The 18,908-nt window shown below is 44.5% G+C and overlaps 1 protein-coding gene across 1 annotated transcript in view; it reads left to right on the top strand.

The window, feature by feature from the left end:
* Positions 1–18,908, top strand: part of LOC311134471 (lysosomal-trafficking regulator-like) — a gene marked incomplete at both ends in the record, with an annotated part of 162,828 nt that overhangs the window by 5,622 nt on the left and 138,298 nt on the right. The window contains 3 exon segments of the mRNA XM_084168154.1: positions 13,263–13,792; positions 14,455–14,634; positions 18,771–18,871. Of these exon segments, the coding sequence (XP_084024280.1) occupies positions 13,263–13,792; positions 14,455–14,634; positions 18,771–18,871 (811 nt within the window).

Raw genomic sequence — 18,908 nt, 5'->3', positions numbered from 1 at the left:
GCTGGCCTGCCTGTCCCTCCTCTCTCTCTCTCTGTCGTGCTGGCCTGCCTGTCCCTCCTCTCTCTCTTCCTCATGCTGGCCTGCCTGTCCCTCCTCTCTCTCTCTGTCGTGCTGGCCTGCCTGTCCTCTCTCTCTCTGTTGTGCTTGCCTGCCTGTCCCTCCTCTCTCTCTCTCTCTGTCGTGCTGGCCTGCCTGTCCTCCTCTCTCTCTCTCTGTTGTGCTGGCCTGCCTATCCTCCTCTATCTCTCTCTGTCGTGCTGGCCTGCCTGTCCTCTCTCTCTCTCTGTCGTGCTGGCCTGCCTGTCCCTCCTCTCTCTCTCTGTTGTGCTGGCCTGCCTGTCCTTCCTCTCTCTCTCTGTCGTGCTGGCCTGCCTGTCCCTCCTCTCTCTCTCTGTCGTGCTGGCCTGCCTGTCCCCCTCTCTCTCTCTGTCGTGCTGGCCTGCCTGTCCCTCCTCTCTCTCTCTGTCGTGCTGGCCTGCCTGTCCCTCCTCTCTCTCTCTCTGTCATGCTGGCCTGCCTGTCCCTCCTCTCTCTCTCTGTCGTGCTGGCCTGCCTGTCCCTCCTCTCTCTCTCTCTGTCATGCTGGCCTGCCTGTCCCTCCTCTCTCTCTCTGTTGTGCTGGCCTGCCTGTCCTTCCTCTCTCTCTCTGTCGTGCTGGCCTGCCTGTCCCTCCTCTCTCTCTCTGTCGTGCTGGCCTGCCTGTCCCCCTCTCTCTCTCTGTCGTGCTGGCCTGCCTGTCCCTCCTCTCTCTCTCTGTCGTGCTGGCCTGCCTGTCCCTCCTCTCTCTCTCTCTGTCATGCTGGCCTGCCTGTCCCTCCTCTCTCTCTCTGTCGTGCTGGCCTGCCTGTCCCTCCTCTCTCTCTCTCTCTGTCGTGCTGGCCTGCCTGTCCCTCCTCTCTCTCTCTGTCATGCTGGCCTGCCTGTCCCTCCTCTCTCTCTCTGTCATGCTGGCCTGCCTGTCCCTCCTCTCTCTCTCCTGCTGGCCTGCCTGTCCTCTCTCTCTCTCTGTCGTGCTGGCCTGCCTATCCTCCTCTCTCTCTCTCTGTCGTGCTGTCCCTCCTCTCTCTCTCTCTCTCTCTGTCGTGCTGGCCTGCCTGTCCTCTCTCTCTCTCTGTCGTGCTGGTCTGCCTGTCCCTCCTCTCTCTCTCTCTCTCTGTCGTGCTGGCCTGCCTGTCCCTCCTCTCTCTCTCTCTCTCTGTCGTGCTGACCTGCCTGTCCCTCCTCTCTCTCTCTGTCGTGCTGGCCTGCCTGTCACTCCTCTCTCTCTCTGTCGTGCTGGCCTGCCTGTCCCTCCTCTCTCTCTCTGTCGTGCTGGCCTGCCTATCCTCCTCTCTCTCTCTCTGTCGTGCTGGCCTGCCTGTCCCTCCTCTCTCTCTCTCTGTTGTGCTGGCCTGCCTGTCCTCTCTCTCTCTCTGTTGTGCTGGCCTGCCTATCCTCCTCTCTCTCTCTCTCTGTCGTGCTGGCCTGCCTGTCCTCTCTCTCTGTCGTGCTGGCCTGCCTGTCCTCTCTCTCTCTGTCGTGCTGGCCTGCCTGTCCCTCCTCTCTCTCTCTCTCTGTCGTGCTGGCCTGCCTATCCTCCTCTCTCTCTCTCTGTCGTGCTGGCCTGCCTGTCGTCTCTGTCGTGCTGGCCTGCCTGTCCTCCTCTCTCTCTCTGTCGTGCTGGCCTGCCTGTCCCTCCTCTCTCTCTCTCTGTCGTGCTGGCCTGCCTATCCTCCTCTCTCTCTCTCTCTGTCGTGCTGGCCTGCCTGTCCTCTCTCTCTCTCTGTCGTGCTGGCCTGCCTGTCCTCCTCTCTCTCTCTGTCGTGCTGGCCTGCCTGTCCCTCCTCTCTCTCTCTCTCTGTCGTGCTGGCCTGCCTGTCCCTCCTCTCTCTCTCTCTGTCGTGCTGGCCTGCCTGTCCTCTCTCTCTCTGTCATGCTGGCCTGCCTGTCCCTCCTCTCTCTCTCTCTGTCATGCTGGCCTGCCTGTCCCTCCTCTCTCTCTCTCTGTCGTGCTGGCCTGCCTGTCCCTCCTCTCTCTCTCTCTCTGTCGTGCTGGCCTGCCTGTTCCTCCTCTCTCTCTCTCTCTGTCGTGCTGGCCTGCCTGTCCCTCCTCTCTCTCTCTCTGTCGTGCTGGCCTGCCTGTCCTGCCTGTTCTATGTCTGTAAAAGGTTGTGTTAGATATAACTTCATTACCCGGCCCTTGAGGTCATACATACGTAATAGGAGCATTATTCTGCATTGTGAATTGATTTGGAATTCTATGATTTTTTTTGTTATCGTTTTAACAGAAAACTTTAAACGTTAAGAAAAATGGTCAGTTTGTCACATCCCAAGAGTGGATGGATGCTTACTGTAGCTGATTGAGTATAGATGGAGTGGATGGAGGCTTACTGTAGCTGATTGAGGGTGGATGGAGGCTTACTGTAGCTGATTGAGGGTGGATGGAGTGGATGGAGGCTTACTGTAGCTGATTGAGTATAGATGGAGTGGATGGAGGCTTACTGTAGCTGATTGAGGGTGGATGGAGGCTTACTGTAGCTGATTGAGGGTGGATGGAGTGGATGGAGGCTTACTGTAGCTGATTGAGTATAGATGGAGTGGATGGAGGCTTACTGTAGCTGATTGAGGGTGGATGGAGGCTTACTGTAGCTGATTGAGGATGGATGGAGTGGATGGAGGCTTACTGTAGCTGATTGAGGATGGATGGAGTGGATGGAGGCTTACTGTAGCTGATTGAGTATAGATGGAGTGGATGGAGGCTTACTGTAGCTGATTGAGTATAGATGGAGTGGATGGAGGCTTACTGTAGCTGATTGAGGATGGATGGAGTGGATGGAGGCTTACTGTAGCTGATTGAGGATGGATGGAGTGGATGGAGGCTTACTGTAGCTGATAGAGGATGGATGGAGTGGATGGAGGCTTACTGTAGCTGATTGAGGATGGATGGAGTGGATGGAGGCTTACTGTAGCTGATTGAGTATAGATGGAGTGGATGGAGGCTTACTGTAGCTGATTGAGGATGGATGGAGTGGATGGAGGCTTACTGTAGCTGATTGAGGATGGATGGAGTGGATGGAGGCTTACTGTAGCTGATTGAGTATAGATGGAGTGGATGGAGGCTTACTGTAGCTGATTGAGGATGGATGGAGTGGATGGAGGCTTACTGTAGCTGATTGAGGATGGATGGAGTGGATGGAGGCTTACTGTAGCTGATTGAGGATGGATGGAGTGGATGGAGGCTTACTGTAGCTGATTGAGGATGGATGGAGTGGATGGAGGCTTACTGTAGCTGATTGAGGATGGATGGAGTGGATGGAGGCTTACTGTAGCTGATTGAGGATGGATGGAGTGGATGGAGGCTTACTGTAGCTGATTGAGTATAGATGGAGTGGATGGAGGCTTACTGTAGCTGATTGAGGATGGATGGAGTGGATGGAGGCTTACTGTAGCTGATTGAGGATGGATGGAGTGGATGGAGGCTTACTGTAGCTGATTGAGTATAGATGGAGTGGATGGAGGCTTACTGTAGCTGATTGAGGATGGATGGAGTGGATGGAGGCTTACTGTAGCTGATTGAGGATGGATGGAGTGGATGGAGGCTTACTGTAGCTGATTGAGTATAGATGGAGTGGATGGAGGCTTACTGTAGCTGATTGAGGATGGAGTGGATGGAGGCTTACTGTAGCTGATTGAGGGTGGATGGAGTGGATGGGGGCTTACTGTAGCTGATTGAGGGTGGATGGAGTGGATGGGGGCTTACTGTAGCTGATTGAGGGTGGATGGAGTGGATGGGGGCTTACTGTAGCTGATTGAGGATGGATGGAGTGGATGGGGGCTTACTGTAGCTGATTGAGGGTGGATGGAGTGGATGGAGGCTTACTGTAGCTGATTGAGTATAGATGGAGTGGATGGGGGCTTACTGTAGCTGATTGAGGATGGATGGAGTGGATGGAGGCTTACTGTAGCTGATTGAGGATGGATGGAGTGGATGGAGGCTTACTGTAGCTGATTGAGGATGGATGGAGTGGATGGGGGCTTACTGTAGCTGATTGAGGATGGAGTGGATGGAGGCTTACTGTAGCTGATTGAGGATGGATGGAGTGGATGGAGGCTTACTGTAGCTGATTGAGTATAGATGGAGTGGATGGATGCTTACTGTAGCTGATTGAGGATGGATGGAGTGGATGGAGGCTTACTGTAGCTGATTGAGGATGGATGGAGTGGATGGAGGCTTACTGTAGCTGATTGAGGATGGAGTGGATGGAGGCTTACTGTAGCTGATTGAGGATGGAGTGGATGGAGGCTTACTGTAGCTGATTGAGGATGGAGTGGATGGAGGCTTACTGTAGCTGATTGAGGATGGAGTGGATGGAGGCTTACTGTAGCTGATTGAGTATAGATGGAGTGGATGGATGCTTACTGTAGCTGATTGAGGATGGATGGAGTGGATGGAGGCTTACTGTAGCTGATTGAGTATAGATGGAGTGGATGGATGCTTACTGTAGCTGATTGAGGATGGATGGAGTGGATGGAGGCTTACTGTAGCTGATTGAGGATGGATGGAGTGGATGGAGGCTTACTGTAGCTGATTGAGGATGGAGTGGATGGAGGCTTACTGTAGCTGATTGAGGATGGAGTGGATGGAGGCTTACTGTAGCTGATTGAGGATGGAGTGGATGGAGGCTTACTGTAGCTGATTGAGGATGGAGTGGATGGAGGCTTACTGTAGCTGATTGAGTATAGATGGAGTGGATGGATGCTTACTGTAGCTGATTGAGGATGGATGGAGTGGATGGAGGCTTACTGTAGCTGATTGAGGATGGATGGAGGCTTACTGTAGCTGATTGAGGATGGATGGAGTGGATGGAGGCTTACTGTAGCTGATTGAGTATAGATGGAGTGGATGGAGGCTTACTGTAGCTGATTGAGGATGGATGGAGGCTTACTGTAGCTGATTGAGGATGGATGGAGTGGATGGAGGCTTACTGTAGCTGATTGAGTATAGATGGAGTGGATGGGGGCTTACTGTAGCTGATTGAGGATGGATGGAGTGGATGGAGGCTTACTGTAGCTGATTGAGGATGGAGTGGATGGAGGCTTACTGTAGCTGATTGAGGATAGATGGAGTGGATGGAGGCTTACTGTAGCTGATTGAGTATAGATGGAGTGGATGGAGGCTTACTGTAGCTGATTGAGGATGGATGGAGTGGATGGAGGCTTACTGTAGCTGATTGAGGATAGATGGAGTGGATGGAGGCTTACTGTAGCTGATTGAGTATAGATGGAGTGGATGGAGGCTTACTGTAGCTGATTGAGGATGGATGGAGTGGATGGAGGCTTACTGTAGCTGATTGAGGATGGATGGAGTGGATGGAGGCTTACTGTAGCTGATTGAGTATAGATGGAGTGGATGGGGGCTTACTGTAGCTGATTGAGTATAGATGGAGTGGATGGAGGCTTACTGTAGCTGATTGAGGATGGAGTGGATGGAGGCTTACTGTAGCTGATTGAGTATAGATGGAGTGGATGGAGGCTTACTGTAGCTGATTGAGGATGGATGGAGTGGATGGAGGCTTACTGTAGCTGATTGAGGATGGATGGAGTGGATGGAGGCTTACTGTAGCTGATTGAGTATAGATGGAGTGGATGGGGGCTTACTGTAGCTGATTGAGTATAGATGGAGTGGATGGAGGCTTACTGTAGCTGATTGAGGATGGAGTGGATGGAGGCTTACTGTAGCTGATTGAGTATAGATGGAGTGGATGGAGGCTTACTGTAGCTGATTGAGGATGGATGGAGTGGATGGAGGCTTACTGTAGCTGATTGAGGATGGATGGAGTGGATGGAGGCTTACTGTAGCTGATTGAGTATAGATGGAGTGGATGGAGGCTTACTGTAGCTGATTGAGGATGGATGGAGTGGATGGAGGCTTACTATAGCTGATTGAGGATGGATGGAGTGGATGGAGGCTTACTGTAGCTGATTGAGGATGGATGGAGTGGATGGATGCTTACTGTAGCTGATTGAGTATAGATGGAGTGGATGGAGGCTTACTGTAGCTGATTGAGGATGGAGTGGATGGAGGCTTACTGTAGCTGATTGAGTATAGATGGAGTGGATGGAGGCTTACTGTAGCTGATTGAGGATGGATGGAGTGGATGGAGGCTTACTGTAGCTGATTGAGGATGGATGGGGTGGATGGAGGCTTACTGTAGCTGATTGAGTATAGATGGAGTGGATGGAGGCTTACTGTAGCTGATTGAGGATGGATGGAGTGGATGGAGGCTTACTGTAGCTGATTGAGGATGGATGGAGTGGATGGAGGCTTACTGTAGCTGATTGAGGATGGATGGAGTGGATGGAGGCTTACTGTAGCTGATTGAGTATAGATGGAGTGGATGGAGGCTTACTGTAGCTGATTGAGGATGGATGGAGTGGATGGAGGCTTACTGTAGCTGATTGAGGGTGGATGGAGTGGATGGAGGCTTACTGTAGCTGATTGAGTATAGATGGAGTGGATGGAGGCTTACTGTAGCTGATTGAGGATGGATGGAGTGGATGGAGGCTTACTGTAGCTGATTGAGGATGGATGGAGTGGATGGAGGCTTACTGTAGCTGATTGAGGATGGAGTGGATGGAGGCTTACTGTAGCTGATTGAGGATGGATGGAGTGGATGGAGGCTTACTGTAGCTGATTGAGGATGGATGGAGTGGATGGAGGCTTACTGTAGCTGATTGAGGATGGATGGAGTGGATGGAGGCTTACTGTAGCTGATTGAGTATAGATGGAGTGGATGGGGGCTTACTGTAGCTGATTGAGGATGGATGGAGTGGATGGAGGCTTACTGTAGCTGATTGAGGATGGATGGAGTGGATGGAGGCTTACTGTAGCTGATTGAGGATGGATGGAGTGGATGGAGGCTTACTGTAGCTGATTGAGTATAGATGGAGTGGATGGATGCTTACTGTAGCTGATTGAGGATGGATGGAGGCTTACTGTAGCTGATTGAGGATGGATGGAGTGGATGGAGGCTTACTGTAGCTGATTGAGTATAGATGGAGTGGATGGAGGCTTACTGTAGCTGATTGAGTATAGATGGAGTGGATGGAGGCTTACTGTAGCTGATTGAGGATGGATGGAGTGGATGGAGGCTTACTGTAGCTGATTGAGGATGGATGGAGTGGATGGAGGCTTACTGTAGCTGATTGAGGATGGATGGATGGAGTGGATGGAGGCTTACTGTAGCTGATTGAGGATGGATGGAGTGGATGGAGGCTTACTGTAGCTGATTGAGGATGGATGGATGGAGTGGATGGAGGCTTACTGTAGCTGATTGGAGGATGGATGGATGACTGGGGTATTTAGTGTTGTCCTGCTAATCTGTTTTAACATGCTCCTCCTACATAGTTCTCTTATTAGTTGCTGCTATATTTGTTCTATATCGCCTCCATTAGACTTTCTCAGGGAAATGAAGTTTAGCACCTTTTGATATAGATCCATTATTATTTGATAAGAGGCAAACTCCCCTAGACATTCGAGGCAGAGAAATACTAGTTGGAGCCTGGTAAGGAAGGAAGGGAATATATAGTCTTAAACAAGCACAGTGACGTCCATCACACTAAAGAGCCAACTACAGTGCCTTCAGAAAGTATTCACACCCCCTTCTACATTTTGTCACTGGTCTACACACAATATCCAATTTGCTTAAGAAGTCACATAATACGTTGCATGGACTCACTCTGTGTGCAATATTGGTGTTTAACATGATTTTTGAATGACTACGTTGAGGCCAATGGTGACTTTAAAACAGTTACAGAGTTTAATGGATGTGATAGGAGAAAACTGAGGATGGATCCACAACATTGTAGTTACTCCACAATACTAACCTAATTCACAGAGTGAAAAGAAGGAAGCCTGTACCGAATACAAATATTCAAAAACATGCATCCTGTTTGCAACAAGGCACTAAAGTAAAACTGCATAAAATGTGGCAAAGCAATTAACTTTTTGTCCTGAATACAAAGTGTTATGTTTGGGGCAAATCCAATACAACACATTACTGAGTACCACTCTCCATATTTACAAGCGTAGTGGTTGCTGCATCATGTTATGGGTATGCTTGTCATCGTTAAGGACTGGGGAGTTTTTCAGAATAAAAAAAAAAAAAAAAGTTTAGCTAAGCACAGTTAAAACCTAGAACCTGGTTCAGTCTGCTTTCCACCAGACACTGGGAGATGAATTCACCTTTCAGCAGGACAATAACCTAAAACACAAGGCCAACTCTACACTGGAGTTGCTTACCAAGAAGACAGTGGATGTTCCGGAGTGGCCGAGTTACAGTTTTGACTTAAGTCTGCTAGAAAATCTTCTGATAATCTATAATGGCGCCGGAGGAGGTGGCTGGCAATTTTATGGGCTTCTAACCAACTGTGCTATTTTGTTAGTTTTTTCGTATTGTTTGTAACCTATTTTGTACATAAAGTTGCTGCTACCGTCTGTTATGACCGAAAAGAGCTTCTGGACATCAGAACAGCAATTACTCACCTCGAACTAGACAAAGATTTTTTCTTTAATGAGTCCAAAGTGAAGGATATACTGCTCTCATCGAGCTGTATAAGGCCATAAGCAAACAAGTAAAATGCTCATCCAGAAGCGGCGCTCCTAGTGGCCGGGGACTTTAATGCAGGCAAACTTACATTTGTTTTACCTAATTTCTACCAGCATGTCACATCTGTAACCAGAGGGGAAAAAAACTCTAGACCACCTTTAATCCACACACCGAGACGCATACAACGCTGTCCCTCCACTTGACGAATCTGACCGTAACTCTATCCTCCTGATTCCTGCTTACAAGCAGAAACTAAAGCAGGAAGCACCAGTGACTCGCTCAATACAGAAGTGGTCAGATGACGCGGCTGCTACGCTACAGGACTGTTTTGCTAGCACAGACTGGAATATGTTCCGTGACGTCTTCCCCACAGTGACCGTACGTACATATCCCAACCAGAAGCCATGGATTACAGGCAACATCCACACTGAGCTAAAGGGTAGAGCTGCCGCTTTCAAGGAGCAGGACTCTAACCCAGACGCTTATAAGAAATCCCGCTATGCCCTCAGACGAACCATCAAACAGGCAAAGCGTCAATACAGGCCTAAGATTGACTCGTACTACACCGGCTCTGACGCTCGTCCAATATGGCTGTTATTATTACGGACATCACTCTGGCCAGACCTACCTGCTCTCACCCCTCTCCAGTGCCTGGCACTACTCTCAACTGGGGCCGAGCTTCCTGCCTCAGGTTCCTTGGTGTCCACATCACCAACAAACTATCATGGTCCAAACACACCATGGCACGACAGAGGGTAGTGCGTACAGCCCAGTACATCACTGGGGCCAAGCTTCCTGCCATCCAGGACCTCTATACCAGGCGGTGTCAGAGGAAGGCCCTAAAAATGGTCGAAGACTCCAGCCACCCAAGTCATAGACTGTTCTCTCTGCTACCACACGGCAAGCGGTACCGGAGCGCCAAGTCTAGGTCCAAAAGGCATCATAACAGCTTCTACCCCCAAGCCATAAGACTCCTGAACAGCTAATCATGGCTACCCGGACTATTTGCACTGCCCCCCCACCCCATCTTTTTACACTGCTGCTACTCTGTTAATTATTTATGCATAGTCACTTTAACTCTACCCACATGTACATATTACCTCAACTACCTCAACTAGCTGGTTCCCCCGCACATTGACTCTGCACCGGTACCCCCCTGTATATAGCCTCCCTACTGTTATTTTATTTTACTTCTGCTCTTTTTTTCTCAACACTTTTTTGTTATAATAATAAATAAATAATTGGTCATTTAGCAGACGCTCTTATCCAGAGCGACTTACAGGAGCAATTAGGGTTAAGTGCCTTGCTCAAGGGCACATCGACAGATTTTTCACCTAGTGGGCTCGGGGATTAGAACCAGCGACCTTTCGGTTACTGGCACAACGCTCTTACCCACTAAGCTACCTGCCTCCTTGTTGTTGTTGTTTTATTTTACTTTTTTATAAAAAAATAAATGCATTGTTGGTTAAGGGCTGTAAGTAAGCATTTCACGGTACTACACCTGTTGTATTCGGCGCATGTGGCAAATAAAATGTGATTTGATTTGTCTGCAAACTTCATGATTGAGTTGGAGGCGTGCCTGGCCACGCAGTCATGGGTGAACAGGGTGGACAGGAGGGGGCTGAGCACGCACCCTTGTGGGGCCCCAGTGTTGAGGATCAGCGAAGTGGAGATGTTGTTTCCTACCTTCACCACCTGGGGGCGGCCCGTCAGGAAGTCCAGGACCACCCAGTTGCACAGGGCGGGGTTCAGACCCAGGGCCTCGAGCTTAATGATGAGCTTGGAGGGTACTATGGTGTTGAATGCTGAGCTATAGTCAATGAACAGCATTCTTACATAGGTATTCCTCTTGTCCAGATGGGATAGGGCAGTGTGCAGTGTGATGGCGATTGTATCATCTGTGGATCTATTGGGGCGGTAAGCAAATTGAAGTGGGTCGAGGGTGACGGGTAAGGTGGAGGTGATATGATCCTTGTAGAGAGCCCTGCCACATCCGACGAGCGTCGGAGCGGGTATAGTACGATCCGATCTTAGGCCTGTATTGACTCTTTGTCTGTTTGATGGTTCGTCTGAGGGCATAGCGGGATTTCTTATAAGCGTCCGGATTAGTGTCCCGCTCCTTGAAAGCGGCAGCTCTACCCTTTAGCTAGGTGCGGATGTTGCCTGTAATCCATGGCTTCTGGTTGGGGTATGTACGTACGGTCACTGTGGGGACGACATCATCGATGCACTTATTGATGAAGCCAGTGACTGATGTGGTATACTCCTCAATGCTATTTGAAGAATCCCGGAACATATTCTAGTCTGTGCTAGCAAAACAGTCCTTTAGCTTAGCATCTGCTTCATCTGACCACTTTTTATTAACCGAGTCACTGGTGCTTCCTGCTTTAGTTTTTGCTTTTAAGCAGGAATCAGGAGGATAGAGTTATGGTCAGATTTGCCAAATGGAGGGCGAGGTCCATCCACTCCATTCATTCAGTGTCCATGTTGCCCGTTGGCATCAGCTACTTCTATCGTTACTTCATAGAGAAGAACAGTTACTTGGGGAAAGTAGAGTATAGATTGTATTGGGGGAAAGGATATTGTCTCAACTTATCTAGTATAGATTGTTTTGGAGGAGGGGTAATTTACGATAAGCAGGTCTTAGTCATCACTGTATGTAGCGTACATACATGATATACCATCCATCCTACAGTGAGCTCATTGTATTGTCCTACTTCCTCCTCTTCTCAATGCAGGGGTCTCTCCTCCTTCAGTTGGATAGGTCTCTCCTCCTTCAGTTGGATAGGTCTCTCCTCCTTCAGTTGGATAGGTCTCTCCTCCTTCAGTTGGACAGGTTTCTCCTCCTTCAGTTGGATAGGTCTCTCCTCCTTCAGTTGGATAGGTCTCTCCTCCTTCAGTTGGATAGGTCTCTCCTCCTTCAGTTGGATAGGTCTCTCCTCCTTCAGTTGGATAGGTCTCTCCTCCTTCAGTTGGACAGGTCTCTCCTCCTTCAGTTGGACAGGTTTCTCCTCCTTCAGTTGGATAGGTCTCTCCTCCTTCAGTTGGATAGGTCTCTCCTCCTTCAGTTGGATAGGTCTCTCCTCCTTCAGTTAGACAGGTCTCTCCTCCTTCAGTTGGACAGGTTTCTCTTTCTTCAGTTGGATAGGTCTCTCCTCCTTCAGTTGGATAGGTCTCTCCTCCTTCAGTTGGATAGGTTTCTCCTCCTTAAGTTGGATAGGTCTCTCCTCCTTCAGTTGGATAGGTTTCTCCTCCTTCAGTTGGACAGGTTTCTCCTCCTTCAGTTGGACAGGTTTCTCCTCCTTCAGTTGGAGCTTGATAAGGGCTTTGTTTAAAATCTACTTGAATCAATCTATGGCAAGACCTGAAAATGGTTGTCTAGCAACGATCAACAACCAATTTGACAGAGCTTGAAGAATTTTGAAAAGACTAATGGGCAAATGTTGCACAACCCAGGTGTGGAAATCTCTTAGAGACTGACACAGAAAGACTGACAGCTGTAATCGCTGCTAAAGGTGATTCTAACATGTATTGACTCAGGGGGTTGAATACTTGTTTAATCCAGATATATTAGTGTTTTTTATTTTTTTTACAAATGTTAGAATTTTTCATCCACTTTGACATGACAGAGTATTTTGTGTAGATCATTGACAAAAAATGACAATTAAATCCATTTGAATCCCACTTTGTAACACAACAAAGTGTGGAAAATGTCAAGGGGTGTGAATCCTTTCTGATGGCACTGTACTATACATTGAAGAATGTGCCAGAAGTGGACGACTGGAGATCTGTACTGTAGGCCCTTTTCTGTTGTTGCTTCAAAGCCTCTTATTGATTTTTGACTAATTAAAGTCATTGATTGTCTGTAGTGTCCAATCACCTTGTCTCTAAGGTTGTTAATCAGGTAACATTGGAAACCCTACAGACCATTACAGACTGGAGCTGTCAACCATTCTTTCAATATCTGCTGTGTTGTAATGCTGTTGCTGTTTGACTAGTTCTTTACGTTGCCAGATTTCACCCTGCCATCTCTGACTGTAGTATTTCTGTGTTGCCAGATTTCACCCTGCCATCTCTGACTGTAGTATTTCTGTGTTGCCAGATTTCACCCTGCCATCTCTGACTGTAGTATTTCTGTGTTGCCAGATTTCACCCTGCCATCTCTGACTGTAGTATTTCTGTGTTGCCAGATTTCACCCTGCCATCTCTGACTGTAGTATTTCTGTGTTGCCAGATTTCACCCTGCCATCTCTGACTGTAGTATTTCTGTGTTGCCAGATTTCACCCTGCCATCTCTGACTGTGGTATTTCTGTGTTGCCAGATTTCACCCTGCCATCTCTGCCTGTAGTATTTCTGTGTTGCCAGATTTCACCCTGCCATCTCTGACTGTAGTTTTTCTGTGTTGCAAGATTTCACCCTGCCATCTCTGACTGTAGTATTTCTGTGTTGCAAGATTTCACCCTGCCATCTCTGACTGTAGTATTTCTGTGTTGCCAGATTTCACCCTGCCATCTCTGACTGTAGTTTTTCTGTGTTGCAAGATTTCACCCTGCCATCTCTGACTGTAGTATTTCTGTGTTGCCAGATTTCACACTGCCATCTCTGACTGTAGTATTTCTGTGTTGCCAGATTTCACCCTGCCATCTCTGACTGTAGTTTTTCTGTGTTGCCAGATTTCACCCTGCCATCTCTGCTGGAAGTGTTCCTGAGCCGGGAGGTGAAGGCCGTCCCCCTGAGGGCGGGGAAAGTCCAGAAGACCGGTGCATTGCACTCTGGGAAGCGGTCACGCGGTGGCGGCAGCAGTAGCTCCACCTGGAAGGTCCTGCGCCGCTCACGCCAGACCGCTCAGCGCTACTCCATAAGGGATGCTCGCCGCTCCCAGCTCTCCACCTCTGACTCAGACGCCAACTCTGACATCAAGGCCGTCAGTGGTGGCGCAGGTGGAGTGCGTAGTCGGCGTTCTCGCGGTTCTACTACGATCCGTGTGAGCTGCCAGCATCACCGTTCGGAGGATCCCTTGTTGCCCTCGCCCCCTGTCCCCCCTCCCGAAACCACCATGGCCTCGCCTTTCCCCCTCTACCCACAACCCCGGACCACCGCGGACACAGAGACCCTGACTGACCCAGCTGCCATGTCCATATTCAACCGGATGGAGAACTCTCCCTTCGACCTCTGTCATGTTCTGCTCTCGCTCCTGGAGAAGGTGTGTGTGTGTATTTTCTAATTGTATTGAATGTGAAGTGCCCAATGCACAGCCTTGTCAATCTTGCCCAAGCTGTCCATTTTTGCTACAACCAGGACCACAATGGAAATAAGTTGGTAGACTTTGTGTATTTAATACTACATCATGTTGAAGACTTTGTGTATTTAATACTACATCATGTTGAAGACTTTGTGTATTTAATACTACATCATGTTGAAGACTGTGTATTTAATACTACATCATGTTGAAGACTTTGTGTATTTAATACTACATCATGTTGAAGACTTTGTGTATTTAATACTACATCATGTTGAAGACTTTGTATTTAATACTACATCATGTTGAAGACTTTGTGTATTTAATACTACATCATGTTGAAGTCTTTGTGTATTTAATACTACATCATGTTGAAGTCTTTGTGTATTTAATACTACATCATGTTGAAGACTTTGTGTATTTAATACTACATCATGTTGAAGTCTTTGTGTATTTAATACTACATCATGTTGAAGTCTTTGTGTATTTAATACTACATCATGTTGAAGACTTAGTCTATTTAATACTACATCATGTTGAATGTATTGTTGTTCTCAAGTGGCTGCAGTAGCTCTATATGTATTTTCAATATGTCCCCCAAAAATAATTCATTCCTTTTTTTCAAGGTGTGTAAGTTTGACATGAGCATCAACCACAACCCGGGTCTGGCTGTCAGTGTGGTGCCTAGCCTCACTGAGATCCTCACCGAGTTTGGAGACTGCTGTGGTCCGGGGGGAGGAGTGGGAGGAGAGGGGGCGGAGGAGCTGGCTGGAGGCTGGACAGAGGAACCCATCGCTCTGGTCCAGGTACCCCTGTACTTTCATTTGTCTTAATTGAATAAAATACTTAATGTATTTAATAATATACTTAATATATTTAATACAATAATTCAATACTTAATGTAAATGCTTTAATTGGTCTTTTTACACATTGTGCTGTACTTACTATTGTCATTGTATTGTGATAGTTTGACATTGTATTGTGATAGTTTGACATTGTATTGTGATAGTTTGACATTGTATTGTCATTGTATTGTGATAGTTTGACATTGTATTGTGATAGTTTGACATTGTATTGTCATTGTAGTGTGATAGTTTGACATTGTGTTGGCATTGTATTGTGATAGTTTGACATTGTATTGTCATTGTATTGTGAAAGTTTGACATTGCATTGTCATTGTATTGTGATAATTTGACATTGTATTGTGATAGTTTGACATTGTATTGACATTGTATTGTGATAGTTTGACATTGCATTGTCATTGTATTTTGATAATTTGACATTGTATTGTGATAGTTTGACATTGTATTGTGATAGTTTGACATTGTATTGTGATAGTTTTACATTGCATTGTCATTGTATTGTCATTGTAGTGTGATAGTTTGCCATTGCATTGGCATTGTATTGTGATAGTTTGACATTGTATTGTCATTGTATTGTGATAGTTTGACATTGTATTGTCATTGTATTGTGATAGTTTGACATTGTATTGTGATAGTTTGACATTGTATTGTCATTGTATTGTGATATTTTGTCATTGTATTGTGATAGTTTGACATTGCATTGTCATTGTAGTGTGATAGTTTGACATTGTATTGACATTGTATTGTGATAATTTGACATTGTATTGTGATATTTTGTCATTGTATTGTGATAGTTTGACATTGTATTGACATTGTATTGTGATAGTTTGACATTGCATTGTCATTGTATTTTGATAATTTGACATTGTATTGTGATAGTTTGACATTGTATTGTGATAGTTTGACATTGTATTGTGATAGTTTGACATTGCATTGTCATTGTATTGTCATTGTAGTGTGATAGTTTGCCATTGCATTGGCATTGTATTGTGATAGTTTGACATTGTATTGTCATTGTATTGTGATAGTTTGACATTGTATTGTCATTGTATTGTGATAGTTTGACATTGTATTGTGATAGTTTGACATTGTATTGTCATTGTATTGTGATATTTTGTCATTGTATTGTGATAGTTTGACATTGCATTGTCATTGTAGTGTGATAGTTTGACATTGTATTGACATTGTATTGTGATAATTTGACATTGTATTGTCATTGTATTGTGATATTTTGTCATTGTATTGTGATAGTTTGACATTGCATTGTCATTGTAGTGTGATAGTTTGACATTGCATTGTCATTGTAGTGTGATAGTTTGACATTCTATTGTCATTGTATTGTGATAGTTTGACATTGCATTGTCGTTGTATTGTGATAGTTTGACATTGCATTGTCATTGTATTGTGATAATTTGACATTGTATTGTGATAGTTTGACATTGTATTGACATTGTATTGTGATAGTTTGACATTGCATTGTCATTGTATTTTGATAATTTGACATTGTATTGTGATAGTTTGACATTGTATTGTGATAGTTTGACATTGTATTGTGATAGTTTTACATTGCATTGTCATTGTAGTGTGATAGTTTGCCATTGCATTGGCATTGTATTGTGATAGTTTGACATTGTATTGTCATTGTATTGTGATAGTTTGACATTGTATTGTCATTGTATTGTGATAGTTTGACATTGTATTGTGATAGTTTGACATTGTATTGTCATTGTATTGTGATATTTTGTCATTGTATTGTGATAGTTTGACATTGCATTGTCATTGTAGTGTGATAGTTTGACATTGTATTGACATTGTATTGTGATAATTTGACATTGTATTGTCATTGTATTGTGATATTTTGACATTGTATTGTGATAGTTTGACATTGTATTGACATTGTATTGTGATAGTTTGACATTGCATTGTCATTGTATTTTGATAATTTGACATTGTATTGTGATAGTTTGACATTGTATTGTGATAGTTTGACATTGTATTGTGATAGTTTGACATTGCATTGTCATTGTATTGTCATTGTAGTGTGATAGTTTGCCATTGCATTGGCATTGTATTGTGATAGTTTGACATTGTATTGTCATTGTATTGTGATAGTTTGACATTGTATTGTCATTGTATTGTGATAGTTTGACATTGTATTGTGATAGTTTGACATTGTATTGTCATTGTATTGTGATATTTTGTCATTGTATTGTGATAGTTTGACATTGCATTGGCATTGTATTGTGATGGTTTGACATTGCATTGTCATTGTAGTGTGATAGTTTGATATTGTATTGACATTGTATTGTGATAATTTGACATTGTATTGTCATTGTATTGTGATATTTTGTCATTGTATTGTGATAGTTTGACATTGCATTGTCATTGTAGTGTGATAGTTTGACATTGCATTGTCATTGTAGTGTGATAGTTTGACATTCTATTGTCATTGTATTGTGATAGTTTGACATTGCATTGTCGTTGTATTGTGATAGTTTGACATTGTATTGTGATAGTTTGACATTGTATTGTGATAGTTTGTCATTGTATTGTCATTGTATTGTGATAGTTTGACATTGCATTGTCATTGTAGTGTGATAGTTTGACATTGCATTGTCATTGTAGTGTGATAGTTTGACATTGCATTGTCGTTGTATTGTGATAGTTTGACATTGTATTGTCATTGTATTGTCATTGTATTGTGATAGTTTGACATTGTATTGTCATTGTATTGTGATAGTTTGACATTGTATTGTGATAGTTTGACATTGTATTGTCATTGTATTGTGATAGTTTGTCATTGTATTGTGATAGTTTGTCATTGTATTGTCATTGTAGTGTGATAGTTTGACATTGTATTGTGATAGTTTGACATTGTATTGTCATTGTATTGTTATAGTTTGTCATTGTATTGTGATAGTTTGACATTGTATTGTGATAGTTTGACATTTTATTGTGATAGTTTGTCATTGTATTGTCATTGTATTGTGATAGTTTGTCATTGTATTGTCATTGTATAGTGATAGTTTGACATTGTATTGTGATAGTTTGACATTGTATTGTCATTGTATTGTGATAGATTGTCATTGTATTGTGATAGTTTGACATTGTATTGTGATAGTTTGACATTTTATTGTCATTGTATTGTGATAGTTTGACATTTTATTGTCATTGTATTGTGATAGTTTGACATTTTATTGTCATTGTATTGTGATAGTTTGACATTTTATTGTCATTGTATTGTGATAGTTTGTCATTGTATTGTGATAGTTTGACATTGTATTGTCATTGTATTGTGATAGTTTGTCATTGTATTGTGATAGTTTGACATTGTATTGTGATAGTTTGACATTTTATTGTCATTGTATTGTGATAGTTTGACATTGTATTGTCATTGTATTGTGATAGTTTGTCATTGTATTGTGATAGTTTGACATTGTATTGTGATAGTTTGACATTTTATTGTCATTGTATTGTGATAGTTTGACATTGTATTGTCATTGTATAGTGATAGTTTGACATTTTATTGTCATTGTATTGTGATAGTTTGACATTGTATTGTCATTGTATTGTGATAGTTTGTCATTGTATTGTGATAGTTTGACATTGTATTGTGATAGTTTGACATTTTATTGTCATTGTAGTGTGATAGTTTGACATTTTATTGTCATTATATTGTGATAGTTTGACATTGTATTGTCATTGTATTGTGATAGTTTGACATTGTAGTGTTATAGTTTGTAATGTTGCAAGTATTTGTATTGGTTTTGTTTTACTATGGCTGTAAGTATTACCACGAGTGATGAAAATAAAGATAGTCCTGTAAGTGGCTCTGGATAAGAGCGTCTGCTAAATGACTACAATGGAATGTAAATGTTAGCCCAAGGCTAGTATTTTCAGACCAGGCTAGGAGGAAATATGCCAAACTAGCCCAAAAGTAATATTCTTAAGTATGGCATACATTTGGCTAGTGGAACATCATCCAGCCTGGCTGGCCGCTGCCCATAATCCTTCACTTCCATCCCGGAGTATGACTAGCTAATTAATAATAAAGAACAATCTGATCTGTCTCCTCTCAGAGGATGCTGCTGAGGACCATCCTCCACCTGATGTCAGTAGACGTGGGTCAGAGTGAGGCTCTACCAGACAGCCTGAGACGCAGCCTGACTGACCTGCTCAGGTACGTAGCCAAGAGGTTAGAGAACAGGACCGGCGGC

This window comes from Coregonus lavaretus, assembly GCF_964263955.1.
Source record: "Coregonus lavaretus genome assembly, chromosome: 1".
Lineage (NCBI taxonomy): Eukaryota > Metazoa > Chordata > Actinopteri > Salmoniformes > Salmonidae > Coregonus > Coregonus lavaretus.
Note: the sequence above shows the minus strand (reverse complement) of the source record. Positions and strands in the feature narration are given on the sequence as shown.